The sequence below is a fragment of the Sarcophilus harrisii genome, chromosome 6, assembly GCF_902635505.1.
Source record: "Sarcophilus harrisii chromosome 6, mSarHar1.11, whole genome shotgun sequence".
Lineage (NCBI taxonomy): Eukaryota > Metazoa > Chordata > Mammalia > Dasyuromorphia > Dasyuridae > Sarcophilus > Sarcophilus harrisii.
Window position 1 is genome coordinate 51,165,498 of NC_045431.1, and position 23,409 is coordinate 51,188,906.

Sequence of the window (23,409 nt, forward strand, 5' to 3'; positions counted from 1 at the left end):
TAAAAGATTTTCACCAGCAGATTTACACAATTCATATAGTCACCTCTCACTTCTGTGATCCTAGATTCTAGATCTTAGTTGCTCCTTTTTATGACTTCTCCTCTCATTTTTCCAGCTTTCAACTTTACTTCGATTCAGGTTGCTCCAAATCCTAGGAAGAAGGTTCCCTGTAAGAGTACATCCTTTACTACCTTCAAATTACAGCTAAAATCCCCCTGGAAAACTTATTATTGTGTGGCTGTGTAATCCATATCTTTTTGTGATAATCCATGTTTGCATGCTATCCTTCCCCCTCCTGTGCACATACACCCACTCTCCCCAGATACTCTGATTTGGTTGTGATTTTAAGTCTGGGAATGCAGGAGAACCACAGACACAAGAGAGCCCCAGATAAAGCTTGGGGAGCCCCAGATCTGTGCCAGGAAGAGCATCTCACCCAGATTCTGGCCCAGCTGTGGCTTCAGGAGTCACTATCTCTTGATCAGCTGCCTTTTCCATCATTCATCATCATCATCCATCATTCCATCATTCCCTTGAGAGAAAGCCAGGGTTTACAGCCCCACCAAAGTCTCATTTTCTTCAGAACCAGGACAACTCATCAGGCTTGTAGGCCACATTGGTCCCAGGATTCTTGGGCAGTTTTTACCGGATGCCTTTCCCCAACCCCTTCCCAGTCTGTAGTCTTTCCTTCATCTCCGGGAAGGAGGACCCAGGGCAGGGCCATTTGTCACCAGAGAAGTAGAATTAGGTGGTACAATTTGCTCAAATTAAAGAGGCAACAAGATGGCTCAGTGGACAGAACATTGGGCCTGAGAGTGTCTGAAATCAAATCTGACCTCAGATACTTACTAACTGCATGACACTGGGCAAGTCACTTAGCCTCTCTTAGCCTAAATGGATTAATCCTTAATGGATTACATTAGAGAAAGTAATGGCAAAACACCCTAGTATCTTTTCTTTAAAAATCCCATGCACCGCGTGGTCCACAGGGTCACAAAGAATCAAATACAACTGAATGGTTGAACAACAACAAAGATAATTTGCTCGAGGACTCACTAAGTGGTAGCAAAATTGGGTCTATTCTCAATAAATTGAATTTTATTCTACAAGAGCTTGCTACTTTCCTAAAGGTTGTAACTAGGTTCAGAAACAGAAAAGAGTGTGGAATAAGATATTTCATCTTGCCTAAGAGTCAGAAGCATGGCCTTCTGCTACCCATGTTAGTCTGGAATCAATCCATGCAAAAATAAAACTTCCTACTATTATAAAGTTTCCAAACACATTTCTATTTGAATTTACCCTCATAAGCAGAAGATTAAATCCAATTATTAGTAGCTGAGAGTTAATGAAGGAGAATTTGTGGTATGACTTTTCTGGCCATTTGGACTGGGCTTTGAGAACTACCTAACAATTCAGTCATGATTAAGAGAACCAATAGACACTTCCTGGAAGAAGGATTAATTTAATCCAGGAGTTGTATAGATTTATAAAACAGGGATGTGTTGGAACCACCTTGAGTTTCCCTTTCAGGAGATGATTAATACATTTTCAATAGGAGCGTTTATAATTCTGAAACTGGTGAATGTTACAAATTATGGCTTGATTTGTTGTTCTGTTGATTTTTTAAACTTATGAAAATGTAGAGAAAATATTAGTAATATAGATTAAACTTATATTGTATATACTCCTCCCACCTTAACCCCTTGGAGCTCCAGTTAAACATTTATATATATAGCCCTGCTTTAAAGTCTCCATGGTCACTAAAATTTGGGCCAGGACCATAGTAGCCCTGGAAATCCAACAGTTCCAAATATTGGCTATAATGTATAAAACAGAGTACTATTCTTTCAATGCTATGGGTGTACCTACTTTTTAAAGTGATTTTTCCTAATATAATACTTGAAGAACTGAACCAATTTTATGTCATAGAATGGCAAAGATAAGCATTAAAGAATGGGCTAATTATAAATCAGAACTATTTCAAATGATCAAAATTTATTTCTACAAATTTCTATAATTTCTCCCTAAGGATCAGAGGATATTATACTATGGCATAGCAGGTGAGGGAGTGTGTATGAGGGGCACAGGGCATGGGCAGGGGTCACTGATTAATATTCCCAGGAGAGCACTGTAAACTAGAGATCCAATTCAGATTAATATGATATGTTAGAATAAATGTCCGGTTAGCTAAATTTGGACAATAGATTATCTATATTCTTTTCTTCTTATCAAAGGAATTATTGATTGGAGAGGGAATTTTTGTGCCATCCTCCTAACTTTGTGCAGTTGATAAAAGAAACAAATGCATCTCAGCGGGCATATAAGTTAAAATTCTGTCTTGATCCTAAAGGAAGGGACTACATTGGATTGAATGACAGTCTTCTCTATCTATACACATTAAACCATTATACTTTGTGTGTGTGTATGTGTGTTGGGGGGGGGGGGTGTTTCTACAAAGAAAATACTTCACAACAAATTATAATTTACAGCAGGATTTTTTTTTTTTTTTTTTTTTGGAATTCGTAATTCTTCTAACTGACCAGAAAATAAATACCTACATGTCTTAGGGATTGTCATTTTCTGCTCTTTAAGATGCTTATTTAAAATAATGTTTAAAATTGCCCTTTATGCCTCCCTTCCTATCATGTCTTTGGCAGCTGCCTATTTTTGCCTATCATCATCCCTGATTCTGTTAAGGAGACCTGAGTTGTAAGTCTGGTTCTACTGCATGTATTCAGACAAGTAATATCCCTTACCTGGATCTCAGTAGCCTTAACTATTAAAATTAGGACTCTGTGCTCTGTAAGGTCTTTTGAAACGTTTACATGCTCTCATCTATTGACTCTCAATTTCATTGTCACCAATAGTGGTTTGTAGGGTTCACATTTTGCAAATATGCACAAGAAACTGCTATCCCACATTAATTTTACACATAAAAAAGAAGTAGCAAAATATTGGGTTTGTGCAAGGGATAGAATGGTGCTAGCGTTGCAGATTTAGGTCTTGAAAAGATCACAGAGGCTTTCTGATCCAACTTTCTCATTTTACAGATGGGGAAACTGAGGCTCAGAGAAGTGAAAAAGACTTGTCTAAGGTCACACTGGTAAGAAGTAGCAGAACTGTTTGAACGGGTTTTGTTTTTAGCATGGTACACAGAGAATTTTGTAATTGTAATTCCATTGGAATTACAGGGGCAGCTAGTTGGCACAGTGGATAGAGCACCAGCCCTGAAGTCAGGAAGACCTGGGTTCAAATCTGGTCTCAGACACTTAACACGTCCTGGCTGTGTGACCTTGGGCAAGTCATTTAACCCCAATTGCCTCAGGGCAAAAAAAAAGAAAGAAAGAAAAAGAAAAAAGGAATTAAGGAATTATATGCTTAATTATTTATCCTAATTTCTAGAAACAACGAACCAGAAAAAATTATAGAATGGTTTTCTAAAATCCCAGAATGTGAATATGATTCATCATAGAAGACACAAAGACCAGGTTCTTTGTTACCATAAATATATTTGTAAAATATACAAAGTAACACCCTACATAAATAAAAATACTGACAACTGTATAAAAACTACATTAAAATATCAATACATATGGTGACAGAAAATCACCCTCTGCATTGCTAGCAGTTCACAATAATAGACTTTGCATTTTTATAATAGCTTTTATCCAAACATTCAAAGACAAGTAGATATTAATTCATGTAAGTTAAACCTCACAACAGCCCTGTGAGGTAGGCCAGTATGTCATTCAATGGAGGAATTGAGGTTAAAAGATTGATATCTTATATAATGGGCTGTAAAAGGCCATTCAACAAACTGAGACCAAGCTAGTGCTAGAGCATAAGAAGCCTGTAGTGCACTATGATGCTGGATCACCTTGGCAATGCTAAGACTTATAACTTCAACTTTTATGGTCATTTTCAAAATATGATATATTACAATATAATTGAATTAAAGGAATGGGCATATGTAAATAACATAATAACATTAGGGGAGGAAATAAACTCATATCACAGAGACCAATAGAATATCAGTCTTACTGAAATGAAAATTCGGAGTGAGAATCAGAACAATATAATAGCATGTAGCCATAAGTCCAATACAGAAACTGAGCAAACAGAAAATTTTCAAAAGTATTCTCTGCTCTTTTTTTTAATATCCAAGAGGCTCAAGGATAGCATTAGCAGATTTTGTTGTTAATCAAATATATGTCACCTATGATAGAAATTGTCCAGAAAATTTAGGAAGTTTTTGTCTAGAAAAGAGAATTATATTTTGTATTCACCTTGTTTCCCCTAGTGATAATCAGCTGTTCTCTTTGTTTTAATCTAGTACCATTTCTTTTGTGTATGCATCTCCTGGTATAGAGACTCTCTCCACAAGTGAAGATTACTGATAGGTTTTGTAAAAAACTATATATTTTATTCTTTTATGTTATATTATATATAACAATTCTTAAAGAATTGTTTCTGGAACTGAGAAATTAAGTGACTGGCCAGGCTTCATACAGTTAGCCAGGAGCCAAGTGTGTTTCAGGGGCTGGATTTGAATTTAAGTCTATTGATGTCAAAATTAATGCACTATATACTATACACAGTCTCTCTTTTTACTGTTACTTAGCTCTTTACTTAAAATTCAGGAAATAGCATCTCTGTCAAATGAAAACATAATAGAAATATTTCCTCTTAAATCTAGACAATGCTTTCAGGTAAATAATAATTAAGGGATTTTGTTCAATTTTCTGTCATTGTCACATATGGCCTCTAAAAAATAAAAACAAAAAATCACAATTGGTAGAATCTGCAGGAGTGCCTGACAGACTTTGTCAATATTTCTGGATATTTCAATTTGATTCAACAAACATTTTAAAGTCTTTACCAGGATATGTGTTTGTTTCTGAGATCAAAAAAAGGATTACCTGCTCTCAAAAAACTTGCTTACTACTGTTTGGGTAGGATAGGAGGATGTAAATGTACACAGCTAAGAAATAAACACAAGGTAATGTGGGGAAAGTAGTGGAGGGAGATCAAGACAAAAAAATGAAAAACAGAAATCAGACACTTCATTGGTAATTCACAGCTACAAGAGATGTGCTTTGCACATTAGTCCCTGAGTTGAGCACAAATATATCTGGAGTTCCCTGCTGCTGTTGAAAGCAGTAGATCTTAGTATCCCATGAAATCTTGTTTATGGGCAAAAATTTCTTGAAACATTTTATAAGACATACCAATCATTTTAAAAATGTCAATCCTGCCTTTTTTTTGCAAATGTTATGAAAAAATAGAATTATGTAGTTTTAGAAAGGAACATATAGACTTATTTCAAATTACATTAAATGAAGCCCATGAAGAATTTGTATTGCATATGATCCTCAAATATCAGCCTATTCATCTTAGTGAATCTGGCTTTCCTGTCTAAAAATCACTGAATTTTTCCTGGAGATTTAGGATGACACTATATATTGAAGAAAAGTGGGAAAGCCATCAATAGCAGACATAATAGAACACTGATCATTATACTTTGACACAGTTCTTTATAAATAAGGAATTAAATACATTATTCCACTAGTGATCTGGAAAGACCAACTTTCCTGTCTTCAAACATACTTTAAAACACACACTCAAAAGGAGATTTAGAAATCAGCTATGATTTACCTGAGGCAATCCTTTCTTCAATATCTCCCCTTTGTTCATCCATATTTATCACCAAGATTCCTTAGTTGCATTTAGCACCAAACCAATGATAAGTTTCTTATTGCAATATGAAGAATGAGTATCAGTATAGTAAATAAATGCTCTGTGCATTATATAAAAATGAAAGTTATATATTATAGCTTCAGATAGATAAATGGCAAGTTCCATAGTATAATGGTTAACATTCTGTCCTTTAGGTATTGGACTTGGATAAGATTTCCCGTTTTTATATATCAACTTCCATTCTCTGCCACTAGAAGATACTGTAAATAAGTAACATAATTCAGTTACTGTGTCCCTAGAAGAATTGGTTCTACCTATATCACCTCCAGCCTTAAATCAAGCAGCTATATTTATTATAAGAATCAGGAAGTGGAAAGAATTGCTATACAATGTTGGAGGCTCCCTAGTATCCTAGAGAAAAATGCCTCCTTCTTCACCATAGGAAAAAAAAACAGTTTATAAATATAGTTAGGAACCAAAATATCAGAGAGGTCTTCTTATCAGAGAGATATAGACACCATGGATGCAGAATGTTGAATGCATGGTCAGAGACATTACACATACATTATATAAATATGTACATATATTATATATATGTGTATGTACTAATCTTCTGAATTGGTTTTCATTGATGTAAGAGTGGGTCCAATATGGAGGCAGTAATGATATATTTGGGAATGACTCCAATCTAAAAACAAAAATCATTAGGAAAACATTTTTAAAATATCATATTTGAAAATATTTTTCATTGTTATTGACTTTGTTTTATCTGTCATTATAGATTCCGCTTTTTCATGGGAGGAAGAATATAAGTGATATGTGCAGCAAGGTAGAGAGTAATAAATCAATATGAGTTTTTGTGAAATATGACGTCTTCAGGGCATTGACCCAAACCACATGCAGATGAAAAATACATATGATGTAGGAGTTTCAGATGAACACTATTTATATACAATTCATTCATTTTACTCAACCAAAAACTTTGCATTATACACCAATTTTTGAGTTAATCCAGTTCCGATACTGAGTCACTTGGGTGTACACTCCAGGCCTTTTGGGAAGAGCGCATGATTCTCCCCAACTCACTATTCCTATAAGGTACCAGATATCATGGTGATCAGGATAAACTAGGGGTCCACCAGAATCACCCTGGGAAAAAATAAATAAGTAGATCAATATTCAGTAGAGAAGTGTCTTTTAATAAAATCACAAGCATTTCAAGAATTCTTTCCTACCAAAAGGAGATATATTGAAATTGAACTAAAACTAAATTTAATATTCTAAAATGCTTCCATAATGTGCAAGTAAGTAAATTTTGCATTGAAACACTTTATTATTCAGTTGCATGAATCAACTGCTCTATTTGGTTTTTAGAGCAATTGGATATTATCTCTAATTTTTTAAAGATGAGCAATGTTTGTTTATTAGCATATAACTAATCCTAGTTTGTGAGGACATAGGGAAAATTGCCCCTCAAATCTTTTTTTTTTCAAAAATTGACTTCATTATTTAAGATTTTAAGGATGATTTTTGTTTAACTTGGAGAATATTTATTCTCAGATAAGTTACCACAGTTCATAGTTCTGTAGTGTTTGAGAACTTTGGAATACAGAATATCTTTCTAGAAATACTTGAAGTTAACATCAAACCTACCTTACAAGCATCAACTTTTCCTTCCATGAATCCAGCACATAACATTCCTTTTTTAATAAGACCATTATACACATCTGTTCTGTTACACACATCAGTGCTAATGATTTCCACTCTGGCTTGGTGAAGAACGTTTTGGGTTGGTCCTATAAACACAAAAAGTCTTTAGTTGGCACATCATTGTATATATAGCTAAGACAAGCAAATGAATCATTAAATGTCTCAATAAATTTAGTAGAATCATTTGAATATTGTTCAATATTATTCAATTGAATAATTGTTCAATTATGGCCTTTTTCATGCCATAAAAATATGGACAGATGGAATTATGCACATGTGTGAATAAATGTAACTTACAGATAAGGAAACTAAAACTGAGAATTAACCTATATCTATCTTGACTTTAAGTTCAACATACCTTCTATTACACTAGAGTGCATCTCTTTAAAAGATAAAGCTAAATGTTTTTTCTCTATGATAAATCATTAGGTCTCTGTACAATTAAGCTATACAATTTAAAAAATACTCACCATCATCTACTACAGATCCAAATCCAGTGACAAACACACTTGTGTGAGGTGGCAATTTTATATAAGATTCTGGGAGGCAAACTCGTTGGATCTCATTAGAATATTCAACATTTTCAGCTAGTTGCATCAAGGCAATATCATTTTCATGTGTAATGTTATTATACTTTTCATGAACGATAATTGTGTCAACATTTTGTTTTCTTAAAGGTGGAATGATGGTTGTTCCAAAGGTCACAATCCATTGTGTTGGATTCTTGGTTCTGCAAAATTTAAAATGGACAAATCATATTTTGGCTGATGCAAGATTTAACCTTCATATAATGTTCTAGGTTTAAACTTTATTTTTATAAAAGGAGAGTCAAGATCAGAAGGAAAAATATTGGGGAAGGGAGAATTTATGGACAGTTTCTCAGATAAAGGTCCCATATCTCAACTATATAGATAACTTTGTCAAATCTATAAGAATATAAGTCATTCCCCAATTGAGAAATGGCCAAAGGATATGAATAAATAATTTTCCAATGAAGAAATCAAAACAATTTATAATCACATAAAAGTGATCTAAATCATTACTGATTAGAATAATGCAAATTAAAATAGCCTTGCAATATCAAGATTGCTAAATGATTGAAGGGAAAATCAACAAATATTGGAGGGAATGTGGAAAAATTGGGACACTAATTCATTGTTGGTGGAAATATAAATTGATTTAGCCGTTTTGGAAAAAAATTTAGAATTATCCTCAATGAGTTATTGAATTGCCTATACCCTTTGACCAAACAATATCACTACTAGGTCTATTGCCAAAGCTGACTAGGAAAAAGAAAAAGAATCTATGTGTTCTAAAATATGAATAGCAACTCTTATTATAGTGGCAAAAAATTGTAAATTGCAGGGATGCTCATCAATTGGGGAATAGCTGAACAAGTTGTGGGATAGTTCTGTTCCATAAGAAATGATGAACTTAATTTTTATCAGAGCAAAATAGGATAGACTTGCATGAAATAATGAAGAACAAAATGAACAGAACCAAGAGAATGTTGTATACAGTAATAGCAATGTCATTTTAAGAACATCTTTGAGTGACTAAGTCATTTTGACTATTATAAATACTCAAATACTCAAAGTAACTGCAAAAAACCTATGAAAGAAAATACTATGTGCATACTTCCAGGCAGTTAAGAAGACTTGTGGTTGCTCAAAGACCAGAGTATAAGGCAGGAGAGCAGTAAACACATTACTCCTTATATCAAACTACTTTGGAAGAAGTGAAAACTTAGAGGTCCCTAGAAATATCTTTGAAAAAAACAAACAAACCTGAAGCTTGGGACAGTGTACTTTCCACCCTGGAAGCAGGGCCTTACTCTAACAAAGAGTTAAAAAATCAAGAAATAGGCTGGGAAATGAATAAAGAACAGAAAAAATATTGACCATACAAAGTTACTATGAGACAAGGAAAAGCACAATACACATTCAGAAAAAGATAAAATCAAAGTTCCTATGTCCACAAACTCTAAGAAAATATGGGTTAGTCTCAGGTCATGGAAGAATTCAAAAAAGATATTGAAAACCAAATAAAAGAGGTAAAGGAAAAATTGTGAAGAAAAATAAGGGTAATACAAGGAAATTACAAAAAATGAGTCAACAGTTTGGCAAAAAAAGACATACACCATGCACACACACACACACACACACACACAAATACTAAAGAAAATAATACCTTTAAAAACAGACTAGGCCAAATGGTTAAAAAAAAAAAAAAGGTACAGAAAATTAATGAGGAGAAGAATGCCTTAAAAAGTTGAAATGATCAAATGGAAAAAGAAACACAAAAATTCACTAAAGAAATAAAAACTCCTTAAAAAGTAGAATTGGCCGAATGGAAAAAAGTTCAATGAAAAAAGGAATTCCTTAAAAATTAGAATTGATGAAATGGAAACTAAAAACTTTATGAGAAAGCAAGAAACAATAAAATAAAACCAAATGAATGAAAAATAGAAGAAAATATAAAAATTATCACTGGAAAATCAAAAGAACTAGAAAGTAGATCCAGGAGAGATCATTTTAAAATTATAAGACTACCTGAAGCTTACGATTGAAAAAATGTTATAACTCACTATTGATTGGTGAGATGCAAATTAAAATAATTATGAGGTACTACTTCATATCTGTTAGATTGGCCAATTATATGGCAAAAGAAAATAACAAATGTTGGTGAGGATATGGGAAAAATAAAACATGAATGCACTGTTGGTGAAGTTGTAAACTGATTCAACCATTCTACAGAACAATTTGGGACTATGCCCAAAGGGCTATAAAACCATACATACTTTTTGAATTAGCAATATCACTCTGAGGTTTGTATCCCAAAAGAAATATAAAACACAAAGGAAAAGAACAAATATATACAAAATAATTTTATTGGCTCATTTCTGGTGGCAAAGAATTGGAAATTGAAGGAATGCCAATCAATTGGGAATGGTTGGACAAATTGTGGTATGTAATTAATCTGAAATATTCTGCTACAAAAAGTGATGAGCAGGAAAAAAATAGCCATAGAAAGACTTACATGAGCTGATGAAAAGTGAAATGTACTGTGTACAAAGTAACAGCAATTTTATAAGATGACTCATCTTCTGTGAATAACAGCAATTCTCAGCCATACAATGAACCAAGACAATTCTGAAGGACTCATGATGAAAAGTGCTATCTATCCTCCAGAAAAAGAATCAATGTTGTCTACATATAGATTAAAGCATACATTTTTTTTATTTGATTTGCCTTCAGGGTTTTTTGTCCTGTGTTTTCTTTCGTGGTATGACTAATATGGAAATGTTTTGCATGAATACACATGTCTAACCTATATCAAATTATTTGCCTTTTCAATGAGGGGTGTGGTTTGGGAGAAAAGAAGAGAATTTGTAACCCAAAGTTTTAAAAATGAATATTACACACTGTTTTTACATGTAAATGGTGAAAAATTAAAAAAAAAACTAAGCAAATTTTTAAAAGATAAATATAAAGGGAAGGGAAAGACTTTTCAGGAAGGGAGGAAAGTAGAATGGAGGAGGAAGATTAGAACTATAAGAGTGATCATATTATGTGCAAAGGAAAATGAGGCTAATCTGACTGAATTGGAAGATACATATGACAGGGTTTTCTCTTCTTTACCCCACCCAATATGGTGATAAAAGACAAGTAACAGAATCATAGATTGTTAGAAATTTTAGCAATCTGAGAGAACCTGATCCAAGCTCCTCATTTCAAATATGGGAAAACTAAAGAAAAAAAATAAAAATAAGAAAATAAGTTACCCAGAATCACAGGATAGTTTTATATCATAGTCCTTTTGAACTTACTTCTGAAAGCAGTGTGCTGCAGTCACGATCCAGGTGTTACTGATCAAGCTGCCGCCACATTGATGACCAGAATCCTTTAACTGGAGGCTGGCTTGCCATGGCCACTCTCCTGTTAATGCAGCTGTAGTTCCCATGACTATCCTATCAGTTGTTGAAGCTAATGTCAATGGCAAGGATGATGCAGTCGTACGTATCCCACAGCCTGGCACAATAAAACTGATTAGTTTTTTTCCGTCAAAAAAAGAAACATATGTATTCATTTGATTTACAATTATTGACATCCTATCTGGTCAGTTCTGTGCTCTTTTCCTTAAAATGGATTTGGAGATAGAAGGACTTAATTAATTTTATAAATTAAGAATAAAATTGAGAAATAAATTAATAAATCGAGGCCCAGAGTGTTTAACTTTGGCCCTATTTTTCCATTCATTCTTGAAAAGCACCTTATAGTATTTTTATTGGTCAATAGAAAATTTAGAAAGAATCCTTTCTAATATTGAATATAATGGGATTTTTAGAGCTAGAAGAGACATTAGGGATCATCTAGTCTATCCTTTTCATTTATACAGATGAAGAAACCAATATTTCCAACTTTATGAGGGTAGTAAACAGCAGAGCCAGGATTTGGGCTCAAAGCCTCTAACATGAAACTGAGTGTTCGTTCTATCATCCTACATGATTACACTTAAACATTAAAACCCATTACACTTTGAAATCATTAAATTTAAAAATAAGACTCTAGTTCAATATCTAACATTTTTAAGAATTCATTTCACACTGCCTTTGACAGGATATTGAACTAGCTCTGTTCACTTTAAAGTGAATCAATGAAGTCTTTAGAAAATAGGCTTTTGAGCATCTCTGTTATTGTCATTTAGGGAGAGATCACTCTGATAGGAAAATACCTGGTAACATTTTCCCCAAGTGTAGGTTTATAAATTTGTAATGAATCTGTAATGTCTTCCAGGACTAAGTAGGGGCTTCATTGGAGAGAATTGTATTGGAGAATAAGTTGAAGGGAAGTATAAAGATTCAAAGATGGGAAATGTCAGCTTTTGATTCACATGCCATCCTATTTCTTCTCCAAAACAACAAAAAAAATCTTCAAATTCAAAGACAGAAAATTAGAAAAGTTCTAGTTAAGAAAATATGCTCCAAGAGAAGCCTTATCCTTTCCTTTTTTCCCCTTGTGAATTAGCATGTTATACATAATTGCCCTTTTTCTCAACATAAGAAATATGCCCCGAATCCCCAGGAAATGGAGTCTATCTAAAGGTTTTTGCTCATTAGCTGTTTCTTTCAGAGGAGAGGACTCTGGACCTATGTCTTTCTCAATATGGAGAATTTCTAGTGTGGAAGCTCCCTTCATTGATAATAACTGGCATTTATATAGCTCATTAAGATTTGAAAAGTGCTTTGTAAATGCTATCTCATTTTATCCTTATGACAATCCTGGGAGGTAGGTGCTATTATTATCATCCCCTATGTACATATGTGGATACTGAGGCAGACCGAAAGTGACTTCCCTGGGATCACACAGCAGCTAAATGTCTGAAGCTGGATTTGATTTATTCTATTCCTGATTCTGAATCTAGAGTTCTATCTACTGTACCACATGGCTCCTTCACACTAATTAATTAATTAATCTGCATAGGTGGCAGTTTGTATATGAAAGTTGCAAGAACTACTTGAAACACAAAAAAAGTGCTTTCCAAGGTTATGTCTGAAAGGCATCATTTGATCCACGTTCTCCTGCTTCCAATGTTGCCTTTTGATTAACATGTCACCCTGTTTATCGTCCTGATTATCAATTGTGGATCATGTCATGGAAAAATTAAATATGCTTTTAAACTTACGGCTGTTGAGAAGATCCCTTGTCTTCATATTATCAATGGCTAAAACAAAAGAAATATGAATTGAGTCAAATCAGATTAAGGCTATAGTCCTATGGTATTTGTTTCTCTCAAGTGCTTAGCAATAAGACAATTTGTTATCAGAAGAAGAAAAAAATCACTACTCTGAAGAGTCAAAGATGAAATATTTATCAGAGACAAGAAAAAATAAAAGTTCTGTCTGATTGCTACAAATGGAAGTATCTTCTCATTTTAGATAATGATCAAACTGACATTTTGTTTTGTTTTGCTTCTTGACTGAGCACTAGAATTCTGAAAAAAGATATGGCCAGAGTTTTCCCTTATGTAGGGCAAACTGGAATACTAGTCTCTGGCCCAGATCCTGAAGATCACATTGTTCCTAACAAAGCAATAGAGGGAAAGAGGCAGCCACTTGGAATGAGGTTGCTTTCCCAGCTCACACTAGTGATTCAGATATTCTGATTAATAAATAATTAGCACTGTTATAATATCTATTTTAAGCAATTCTTAAAGAATTGAAGTAAAATAAAATGTCTTAAAACTGGACTTGGTTAATATTATCAGCACTAGTTCTTTAAGACATATATACAGATATATATGTGTCTGTATATATATGTATATATATACATACATACATACACAGACACATATAGAAAAGCCCAGATTAATAGCTGATATATACATATAGATAGATAGGTGATAGATAGATAGATAGATAAATCTGGGCTTTTCTGCCAACCAGTGGTATGACTTCAAGAAAAATCAAGTCTCTGTATATTATTTTCTTCTATGGAATGGCAAAATCATTTTCATCTTTGAGTTGTGAGTAATAATGGCAAAATAATTGAAAAACAGTGCTACATTAGGAAGTAACTATTTCTCTCTCTATGGAAGCCCTCTCTAAGTTATTGTACCATGATACTGTGTTTCCTAAAGTTAAAACTTTTTAAGGAATTTTATTTAGTATTTGAGTAATTTTAGGATTTGAATAACTCACCCTTAAAACTAGCCTGACTTAAGGCTCTATTATAGTTCCAGGGGTAATATATGCATAAATGCACTCTTGGTGTCAGATTTTTGATGAAAGGCAGATGATGACCCCAATCTTTATAACACATAAAAAAATTACATGGAAAAACAAAAACAATGATAAAGACTGGAGGTTGAGAGGGAGGAGCCACTTACGTGTGATTTTAATTGAAGGATTACTTATGGCCAAAGAAAAATTTTTGTTTTTCAGGGCCTGATAAAGTGTATTTCCGATTTTTTTCTTAATTCTTGTTTCACCAATGGAGGAAGGGTAGCGAAAAAGGAACAACACAAGGACTTTCACGCCATCTTTATCAGGGCTATAAATCAAGAACAAAATAAAAGAGAGTTAATTTTGATATTTTCATCATCATTAATTCTATCTATCCCAGGAGTTACATTTACCATCCCAGTGTCATAGCAGATAAAGCATTGGACCTGAAGTAAAAAAGATCTCAGTTCAAATCTGGCCTTGAATATAAATATAGTACACTACTACCACTACTACTACTAATAATAATATCAGCAAACATTCATAGAACACTAACTTTTGAATTATTATGTAATTTGATTTTTACAATAATCCCGGGAGAATGGTCCTATTATAATTAACAATTAGAGTGATTTTAATACAAAACCTTATTGCACTCGTATCAAATATGATTGAATTAATTTCATCTTAAATGCAAATTTTCAGGGATAGCAAACAAGCTTTACATACCTCAGTTTGATAACATGGCATTTGATGTATCTTCCTTTATGAGATGACTGGCGAAATATCTTAGACATCTATTTTGTTAAGAAAAAAGATCAGATAAAACTAGAGATCAATAGAAGCTAACAGAATAATGCCAAATACATAGTTGTAATATAGTTTGTAAATTCTTTCAACTTGAAAACTAAGCAAATGGGATTGTTTAGTCGCAAATAGCAATTTAACTTTTCTATTTGTAAAAAAGATAATAGTGAAATTGGATGACTTCTAGTGAATTTATAGTAGTAATAAGAGAAAATAAGCATCCATGAGAATATAATTTCAACAACATAAAAAACATTCCTCATTCAAGAAACATTGTTATGAGAGGCTTATACAATAAAGTAGCTTACTAAAATCTAGAATATGTTGCTACATATACATTTATTTCTTATCCATATAGTCTTAGGAAGGTATCTTAGGAAGATATCTGTCATAGAACTCCAAGTAACCTTGAGCATTGGTTACTTCTCTGGCCCACACCCAGATTATGCTCACAATAGAGATTATACTTAAAAATTGATTTCAGTGTAGTAAGGTAAATATCTTTTTATCCAACCCTCCGAACCAGAATCATTGATGGGATTGTAAATTTTCACAGTTCCCTGAAGGAACCTGAGCTCCCACAGTTACTGCTGACAGCTAAAAAAAGGTTCCTGAAAGTGTAAATGTGTGAGATTAAAGTAGAATGCATTCTTGAGGGGAATGGGGAAAAGATGGGCATCGATCTCTTTCAATGAATGAATGAAAAAGCACTTATAAAGCACAGTGTTAGATGTAAAGGATACCAAGGAAAAATATTTAAGAGTCCATAGTCAGAGCTCCGTGAATAATTTCAGAAAGTCTGTGAATTTAGTGGGGAAAATTACATCTTTATTTTCACTCAATTCTGAATGAAACATTTTTTAATGAATATAGTCAACCCACTAGAATAGTATTACAACTCATCAGTGTCATGCAGTTGTCAAAGAGATCCATATGTTGGGCTCTTGGCTAAGGAAAGGCAAGAATTCCTTTCAATTCAGAAAATTCTCAGAAAATATTAAAATCAAATAATTTATGACATTTGATACTGATCACTTACATTAAATACCTCAGTAAAAAGTGGGCAGAGTCTAAATATGACTATGTGATGTTTGAGGTTAGAACACAGGTATTTTTTAACAATATCCAGCTCCTCCTCTGCACAAGAGACTATTCGTTAGGAGCCTGAAGCCTGAAATCATGAAGAGGATGATCTGTTTCAAGACTGCTCCATTTGCTTCATAAAAGCTATCATGAGGCAGAAGTTCATGTTCTTCAGTCACAGACTGCAACCAATTTGTGAGTGAACATAATTAATATTTATTGCATTCTTCCTCCAGGCAAGTCAAGAGTTCCTTACATACTGTTCTATCCTGGCTCAAATCTTGACTCCATTCATATAAATCAATTGTCTGCTTCAGTGGCTTCAGGCCCAAGTCATAAATTAGGTCATTTTACACTAAAGCAGTTATACTACTTTGGGCAAGACAATATCTCAAACTTTGGGCTCATGGCCATAAGAACAATCAATTCCATCAAAATCAGTTCTTACAAAAATCCAGCCCTGGTTTGAACTATGATAGTAAGAAACCAAATGACATCTGTAAAGCCATATTTCTTGTTGTATAGTTGTACACACCCAGTTACTGCCTGTTGCAAGTTTGAGCTTGAAGCTCTCCCCTGGTTTGTGATTGCTTCAGGATTAAGTATTCTAGGAAGATCATTAGTCTCAAGTTAACAACTGGGGAAGTCTTCAAGGTACACCCATGAAAAGCAGCTTTCTAAGCCCTGCAGTCCTCCTTTCTTTAGTGCAAGACAACCAGTGGTAAGTACATACCAGAGGGCAAAAAAAGTCCTTAAAGTCAAAATCTCTTCTGTGGCTCCTTTCAGAGTTGTTCCAGCCCACAGTGACCTTTCTCTCCTCAGAATCATGTTGCCTGACTTATTGATTTATGGTTTTTCTTGAATTGTTATAGTGAACGACTAGATATTATTTTGTATTACTCATTTCCTTTTCCCAATTAGGTGGTAAATTCATTTTGGGCTTGTCATTTTTCTCTGACAAATGCTTTATGCCCTGATATCAGCAACCACAGTTCTAGATAGGGTATAGATGGGAAAGGGCATCAGATCCTTTTGAGAACTCCAAAGAACTTGAGAGTCATCCAATCCAGTGCTATCACTCAGATAGAAAGAAAGACCATATATGTGAAAATCTCTGCAGGCCTCAAGTTGATTTAGAAAATCACATAGTAATGTTACCTGTGTTCTACTGTATTTTCATTTATTTTTTACAACATTCCCCAATTACATTTTAATCTGGTTCAGGCCATGCTCAAGCCTGTTGGATGTAGCTTACAGTGTGTTTGATGCCTCTGACCAGATTCCAGTTCATTCCTCTCATTTTACAGGTTAAAAAAGTCAAATCCAAAGAAATCACTCGCACAGGTAGTTTGGGGCACAGCAGGGATTAGATCTCAGGTCCCCTGATCAAGGGTTCTTTCCATGCAACCGCAAGATGAGCCCTGATTTTATTTTAGATTTTTACCAACAGAACCAGCCCAAATCAAAATCTTGAAGTAAGCATCTTTTTTTGCTCTTCCCTTGCCTTTCAGCACTTCCTGATCCTTTCATCTAGCATGATGATAAAAAAAAATTTCCAAAGTATACCAAATTCTATTATCCCTTTAGTCATTTCTGCTGTATCCATACTCATTACCCTTCGAGGTTTCATTTAGGGACAGTGCCCAGTGCTCTGATCTTCCCTGACCCCTTTCTTTTAATCAAAACATACCTTATTTTGAATTTCATCCCCTCAGGGCCTGCCAGATAGTCTATTAGCTAATTTATAAACTGATTTACTCTGAAGTCCTAATGGATGATAATGATTCGATGTGTTTTCCTTTATATTTTGACAGGAACTATAAATGCTAACCTTAAAGGGTGAGTAATTGATGAATTTTAAGGGGGTGGTAAGAGAAGAGAAGGAATAATGGACTTCTTAACCAAAATATCCCTATCATGGATACAGCAGGGAATTGCTATAACTTGTGTAGAAAATAGAAAGATTTGTAAAATATTCTTGATTGTAATGTCTAGAGACAGCCTATGAAAGGAAGACTAGAAAGGAAGAAAGACCCGAGTCCACTTCAGATTATCACCTATTAGTGTGAAGTCATTTACTCTCTCTGAGCCTGTTTCCTCTCTTGCAAATTGGAATAATAATATCAACTTGTTGGTAGGCTTACATGAAATAATGCATATAAGATACTTTACACATCTTAAAGTACTTTATAAATGTCTGCTATTTAACTCATCACATTATTTTTCCTCAACCAGGAATTTTTATCCTTGTATTCTTAGATTACTTCAGTTTCTCTTGTCCGTACACCATACTCTTGAATTTCCACACAACTGTCTACTTCTTGATGCACTTTTCTATTCCATTATCTCTTCTAACTAATCAAGTTATTTTTAATAAGATATTTACCTTTTTTAAAATCAAGTTGAATTTATTAAAAACTCTTGCTGTCCACATTAATACTCAGGCACTTGAAATCATGAGTATCTTTTCTGACTTTGAGGTCAGATGTTTTTATCCTAAATTATGGGTTAATTCCATTTATATTCATTTTGTTGTGTGTGTTTATTCTCTACAACGTCTGAATTAACAGTTTTTGGTCAAAGCTTTTTTTGACCACATTAGGAAGTCTCCAGGATAAATCTTTGGAACTAGTACTCATTAAACACAGTTCATTCCTAATCAAGATCCCATCCTTATTTAAACTTCTCAGCTAGCTATTCACTTCTTATATAAGCCTTTTTACAGGCTCTGTTCTATTTTTAATCAACTACCTGCAGTTCCACACCCTTTCTTCCCAGAACTTGATAATCCCTAAAATGGTACCTGATGTATCATAGCTTTATTACTGGCTATCACATGAATCACTAGAAATAGAAGAAATCTGAAACATCACAGATACTATCAGATTATCAAACCTGTCTCAAATCCTTGCTCTATGAATATAGTACATTTCCCAATTAACCATATCAGGTAGATATGTCCCTTAGTTTCTATCACCACCTGAAAGGAACCAGTAACCATCACAACTAATCTCTTCTGAGATTCATTAACAGATTTCTTTGGCCTGCTGATACCCACTGATTTTCCTTCTTCCAATGAATTTTGCTATTTTTAAAAGAAGATTTATAATTGCCTTCTATGGGAATAGCCTCATGTTTTTTAAGTAGCTTCACCAAAGTTCCTTCTTTGTAGTATATTTTTATATGTCCTTGATGCTTGGGAGATCCACAATGACTCTGATTCTTTTGAATGCTATTTCTTAACAGTTTGGGGGAAAATCACTTCATTTCTCAGTTCCCTCATCTGTAAAATAAAAGTACTTACACTATTACTTTCCTACTGGAAACCCTATCTTGTATAAGATAACCATAGCTATAATATATATGATGCTTTAAGGCTTACAAAATATTTTAGAAATATCCTTTTATTTGTTTTTCAGAAAATCACTGGAAGGTATTGCTATTGTTATTCCCATTTTTACAGATGAGGAAACCAAGCAGAGATTGAGTGTCTTGTCCAACTTCACACAGCTATTAAATATTTGAACCCCAATTTCTTTACTCTAGGTCCAGTACACTATCCCCTATACTACTTAGGTGGCTTATTATAAATGTTTGAACCAATATAGGTCTCTGGGGAAATACTGTTCATTGTCTGGTATTGATATATTCTATTAGCTCTGATGGTAGCTCTGTATTTTTTTCACTGGAAATAAGCTTTCTCTTCACTTAATTTTGTGAATTTTACAACTTCAAGGACAATTGATGAAAGTACACTGAATATTGTTATCCAGAAAGTTCCTAGATTCTTTCTATAGCATGTTTCCTCTCTTGCAAATTGGAATAATAATATTCTAGTTCAGGAATATTCCTTGTTCAGGAAAATGGGTTTGCCAGGAAAAAATTTCCAAAGTATACCAAATTCCTTTGTGTCAAGTGAGAACATCTAATGAAAAATTGCAATTGCTAAAAGTCAGTACTAAGGAACTTTATGAAATAGATAAAATTTGGTTTTGGTCCCATTTCATTTCTCTTTTTATCCCTTTCAGTCTAATTGCCATTTTCTTAATCTTGGTATCCTACATTCCCTTTTTCCAGGTACCCTCACTGTAGTTTCTTGTATGTGGCTTCTTTTTATGGAAGGTCCCAGACTTTAGAATTCTCCACCCATCCCTCTCAAATAAAAAGAATCTGTTATATGTTTCATTGTCCACATATCTATTAGCAGCTGAATGTCAGGTAGGAGAAGATCCTGATGAATTGATTCATACTAAAGTATTAATTGAGAATAAAATTTAATATGTTAGTCTTCACATTGGCATTTGTTTTTTACTAGGAGGAAACTCTTCAATGACCTAAGTGTGGATTTCTCAGGGTGGAATGTTGAACATTAACCACTGTCTGATGTCTTCTAAGCAGAGATCCCTTCTGGGTTCTTTCTGAAGTGATACCATACCTATTACTTTAATACTTCGCACAGTAATAGTTATGCCTGAGGTCAGATGTGCAATAAATGTAGTTTCAAGCTTACTTGAATTAAAATATGAAGCAATACTTGATTTAGTTATTAACTCTCTTTTGATGGCAAAAAAAAGCCACTACTAATTTCTGGGCTGAGTCACTTCAGATTGGGCAGCCTGGAGAAAAGCCTGAATTTATATTTTAAATAATGGGAAGGGGGAAAGTTATACCTACCACACCTGAAAATCTTAATGATACAAATAATTGAAAATATATTGATTGCAGTTGGGCCATAGCAATATAATAAAAAGGGATGATGTCTAAATTATACTTTCAGTGTTCTACCAAGAGGCAACATGACATATTGGGCAAAGAACTAGCTTTAGAGTAAGGTCCTACCTCTTACACAAACTATTGGAGTGATCCGGGAAAATCATTTGAAGTTGCTGAATATTGGCAGATCTACATTAGCATAGGGAGTTTCCTTAAGAAGAATTTCTTATACTGATGATATCAGAAGTCTGGCCCCAAACCAAAATGTGATGCCATTAAAAGTGCCAAGGGTTTTTTTTAAGAGGTAGACAAAGGAATGCCAAAATTCATCTGGAGAAAGAGATTCTTAATGCAAAAAAAAAATAGGAATGAAGAGAAAATGATATTTTAAAAGTTTTCTGGTAATGATTAAGAAAAAAATAAGAAACTCAATCAAGTCCAGATAGGATTGCTATTGAATGAAATCTGATTTTTAAAATTAGGATATATCAATCTGAAAAGACAATATTTGACACAGATTACAATTGAAATTTACAGATAAATTGATCATAGATTTGTCCACCAAACCACAATATGTCAGAAGAGAATTCTAATATGTATGAAAGAAGTCATACTAGGACAAATTCAAGAATCTGTAATAGGATATGAAGACTGGAACATCCCAAGCAGAAAAAAAAAGCTTTCTTATTTTCAAAAATGATAATGAAGAATAAAAAAGAGAAAAGAAATATAATTTTAAATAATTGCTCAGCTTTTATAACAACTACCCTGCCACTAAATGGTAATGCTTCTATTTTTTAGTCATTCAATCATGTCTAGCTCTTTGTGACTCTGTGGAGCAGAGGCCTTTCTGATCTGAGGGCTCATCTTCTGATGTCATGTCTTTTTAGCATTTTGATACTGCCCATAGCATTTTCTTGACAAAGATAATTTATTATTCCCTTCTCCAGTTAAAAAAAAAATTGGCAATACTACAGATTACTCAGTCTAAAGACATTCTATCAGCACCTCAGATATCGGGCATTTATAAGCATTATTTTGTGTGTGGTATTATGCTTACCACTGAAGCAAACTTTCAGTTTCACTGAAAGGGAAGCAAACAGCAGACACTGTCCCAAGGCTAGTATAAACATCTCATAAAGGCAATTAATCTTACCATTCTTTCAATCTGACGACTCCGTTCTACAAATTCTCTTGAAGTTTTTCTTCCATATTTCTCTTTATATTTGATATTAGTGATTTTAAAGGTGACAAGGTAATAGAAGGTCCTTTCATCTGTAAAGTAAATGAAACACCATATATATGTATGCACACGTGGACATATATGAGATGTATAAATTTCTACATGTAAACATATGTGGAATATAATGAATGGGTATGATACACCAAAGTGAAACATATTTGAAAATTATTTTTAATTTGATCACTGTAGAAAGTCCTTCAATCACCATCCCCCCCAAATACCTACTTTGCAAATTTCCCATTTTCTGGATGAATCCATTTATCAAATTAATAATCAAATTGAACAACTGACAATCTGACATCTCATTTAGTATAGTTGTAGTCATAGGCACATATTTATCGGTACATGTACAAGTGGGTATGAAAATTTTGACTATAAATTTTTAAAGTCATATTATGAAATTGTTACCACCCTTATTGAAATGCTAACTCTAAGATTTTTTTTGAGGATAAATTTACTATTCTAAGTTGTTTACACAATCACAGAGTAATTTTTCATTTCCCAAACTTGATTTGTTGTCAAGTATCTTGAAGCAGCATGATATAGTGGTAAGTGGTAGAGACTGGGAGCAAACAGCTCCCCAGTCCCCATTTGATGTTTTCTTGGCAAAGTTTTATACAGTGGTTTGTCATTTCCTCCTCCAGCTTATTTTATAAATGAGGAAATTGAGGCAAACAGTGTTAAGTGACTTGTTCAGAGTACACTTACAGCTAGTAAGTATGTGAAATTGGATTTAACCCTGACCAGGAAAAGCCCTAATGGGGTCAAGAAGAATCAGACATGACTGACCAACAACTTCCTATCTTTCATCCCAGTACTGAGGCACTTAGTTGTAACTCTCCCAGTGCTGCTGATCAATAAATCAAAGCTAGTGGGAGATATGGAGAATATATAAAGCATGAAAATAGGATACTTCTAGGAGAGAGGGAGATACTACTCTGAGAAATTACTTGAATATCACTGAGAGAGAGGAAGAAATAAATTGTCACTGAGTATAAATGAGGTGTGTTTGGGTATAGATTTCAAGAACTTTGCACCCAAATTTGAATATTGACTCTTGGAGAAATGGGTTTGTCCTAGTTTGAATCTTAATTGAGGTAATGCAAGAAAGGTAAGGATTGAGAAGATCCTCAACCTTTGAGTTAGCTGGAAAGAGGGTGTGCATATTGCATCCTAATGTTCTCCCCATGGAATCATTCCAAATGCACCAACAGTGGTGCAATATCCCTGTCATACATGGAATATCTGAACATCCAGTGTTTCCAAGTGGGAAAAATCAGTACCTAGAGTGAAATATGATGTGAAGGGAAGAGGAAGAGAGTCTAGAGCATCAGTAAGTATATTTACAACAGAAAAAGCACTAGGTTTGTTAACAGGAGACTGGGTTCAAATTCAAGTTCTGATATTTAGTAGCTATGTGACTATGTCTGAG

General features: G+C 33.8%; 1 protein-coding gene across 1 annotated transcript in view; it reads right to left on the reverse strand.

Annotated features, from left to right (window-relative positions):
- Positions 1–3,536: 3,536 nt before the first annotated feature.
- The window catches only part of LOC100917361 (transmembrane protease serine 11F), a 67,780-nt gene continuing 47,907 nt past the window's right edge, over positions 3,537–23,409 (reverse strand). The window contains exons 3-10 of the mRNA XM_031941598.1: positions 21,891–22,009; positions 14,861–14,928; positions 14,296–14,459; positions 13,093–13,131; positions 11,237–11,438; positions 7,878–8,137; positions 7,351–7,493; positions 3,537–6,846 (exon numbers count right to left, since the gene is read on the reverse strand). Of these exons, the coding sequence (XP_031797458.1) occupies positions 6,685–6,846; positions 7,351–7,493; positions 7,878–8,137; positions 11,237–11,438; positions 13,093–13,131; positions 14,296–14,459; positions 14,861–14,928; positions 21,891–22,009 (1,157 nt within the window). The 3' untranslated portion in view covers positions 3,537–6,684. The remainder of the gene's footprint in view (positions 6,847–7,350; positions 7,494–7,877; positions 8,138–11,236; positions 11,439–13,092; positions 13,132–14,295; positions 14,460–14,860; positions 14,929–21,890; positions 22,010–23,409) is intronic.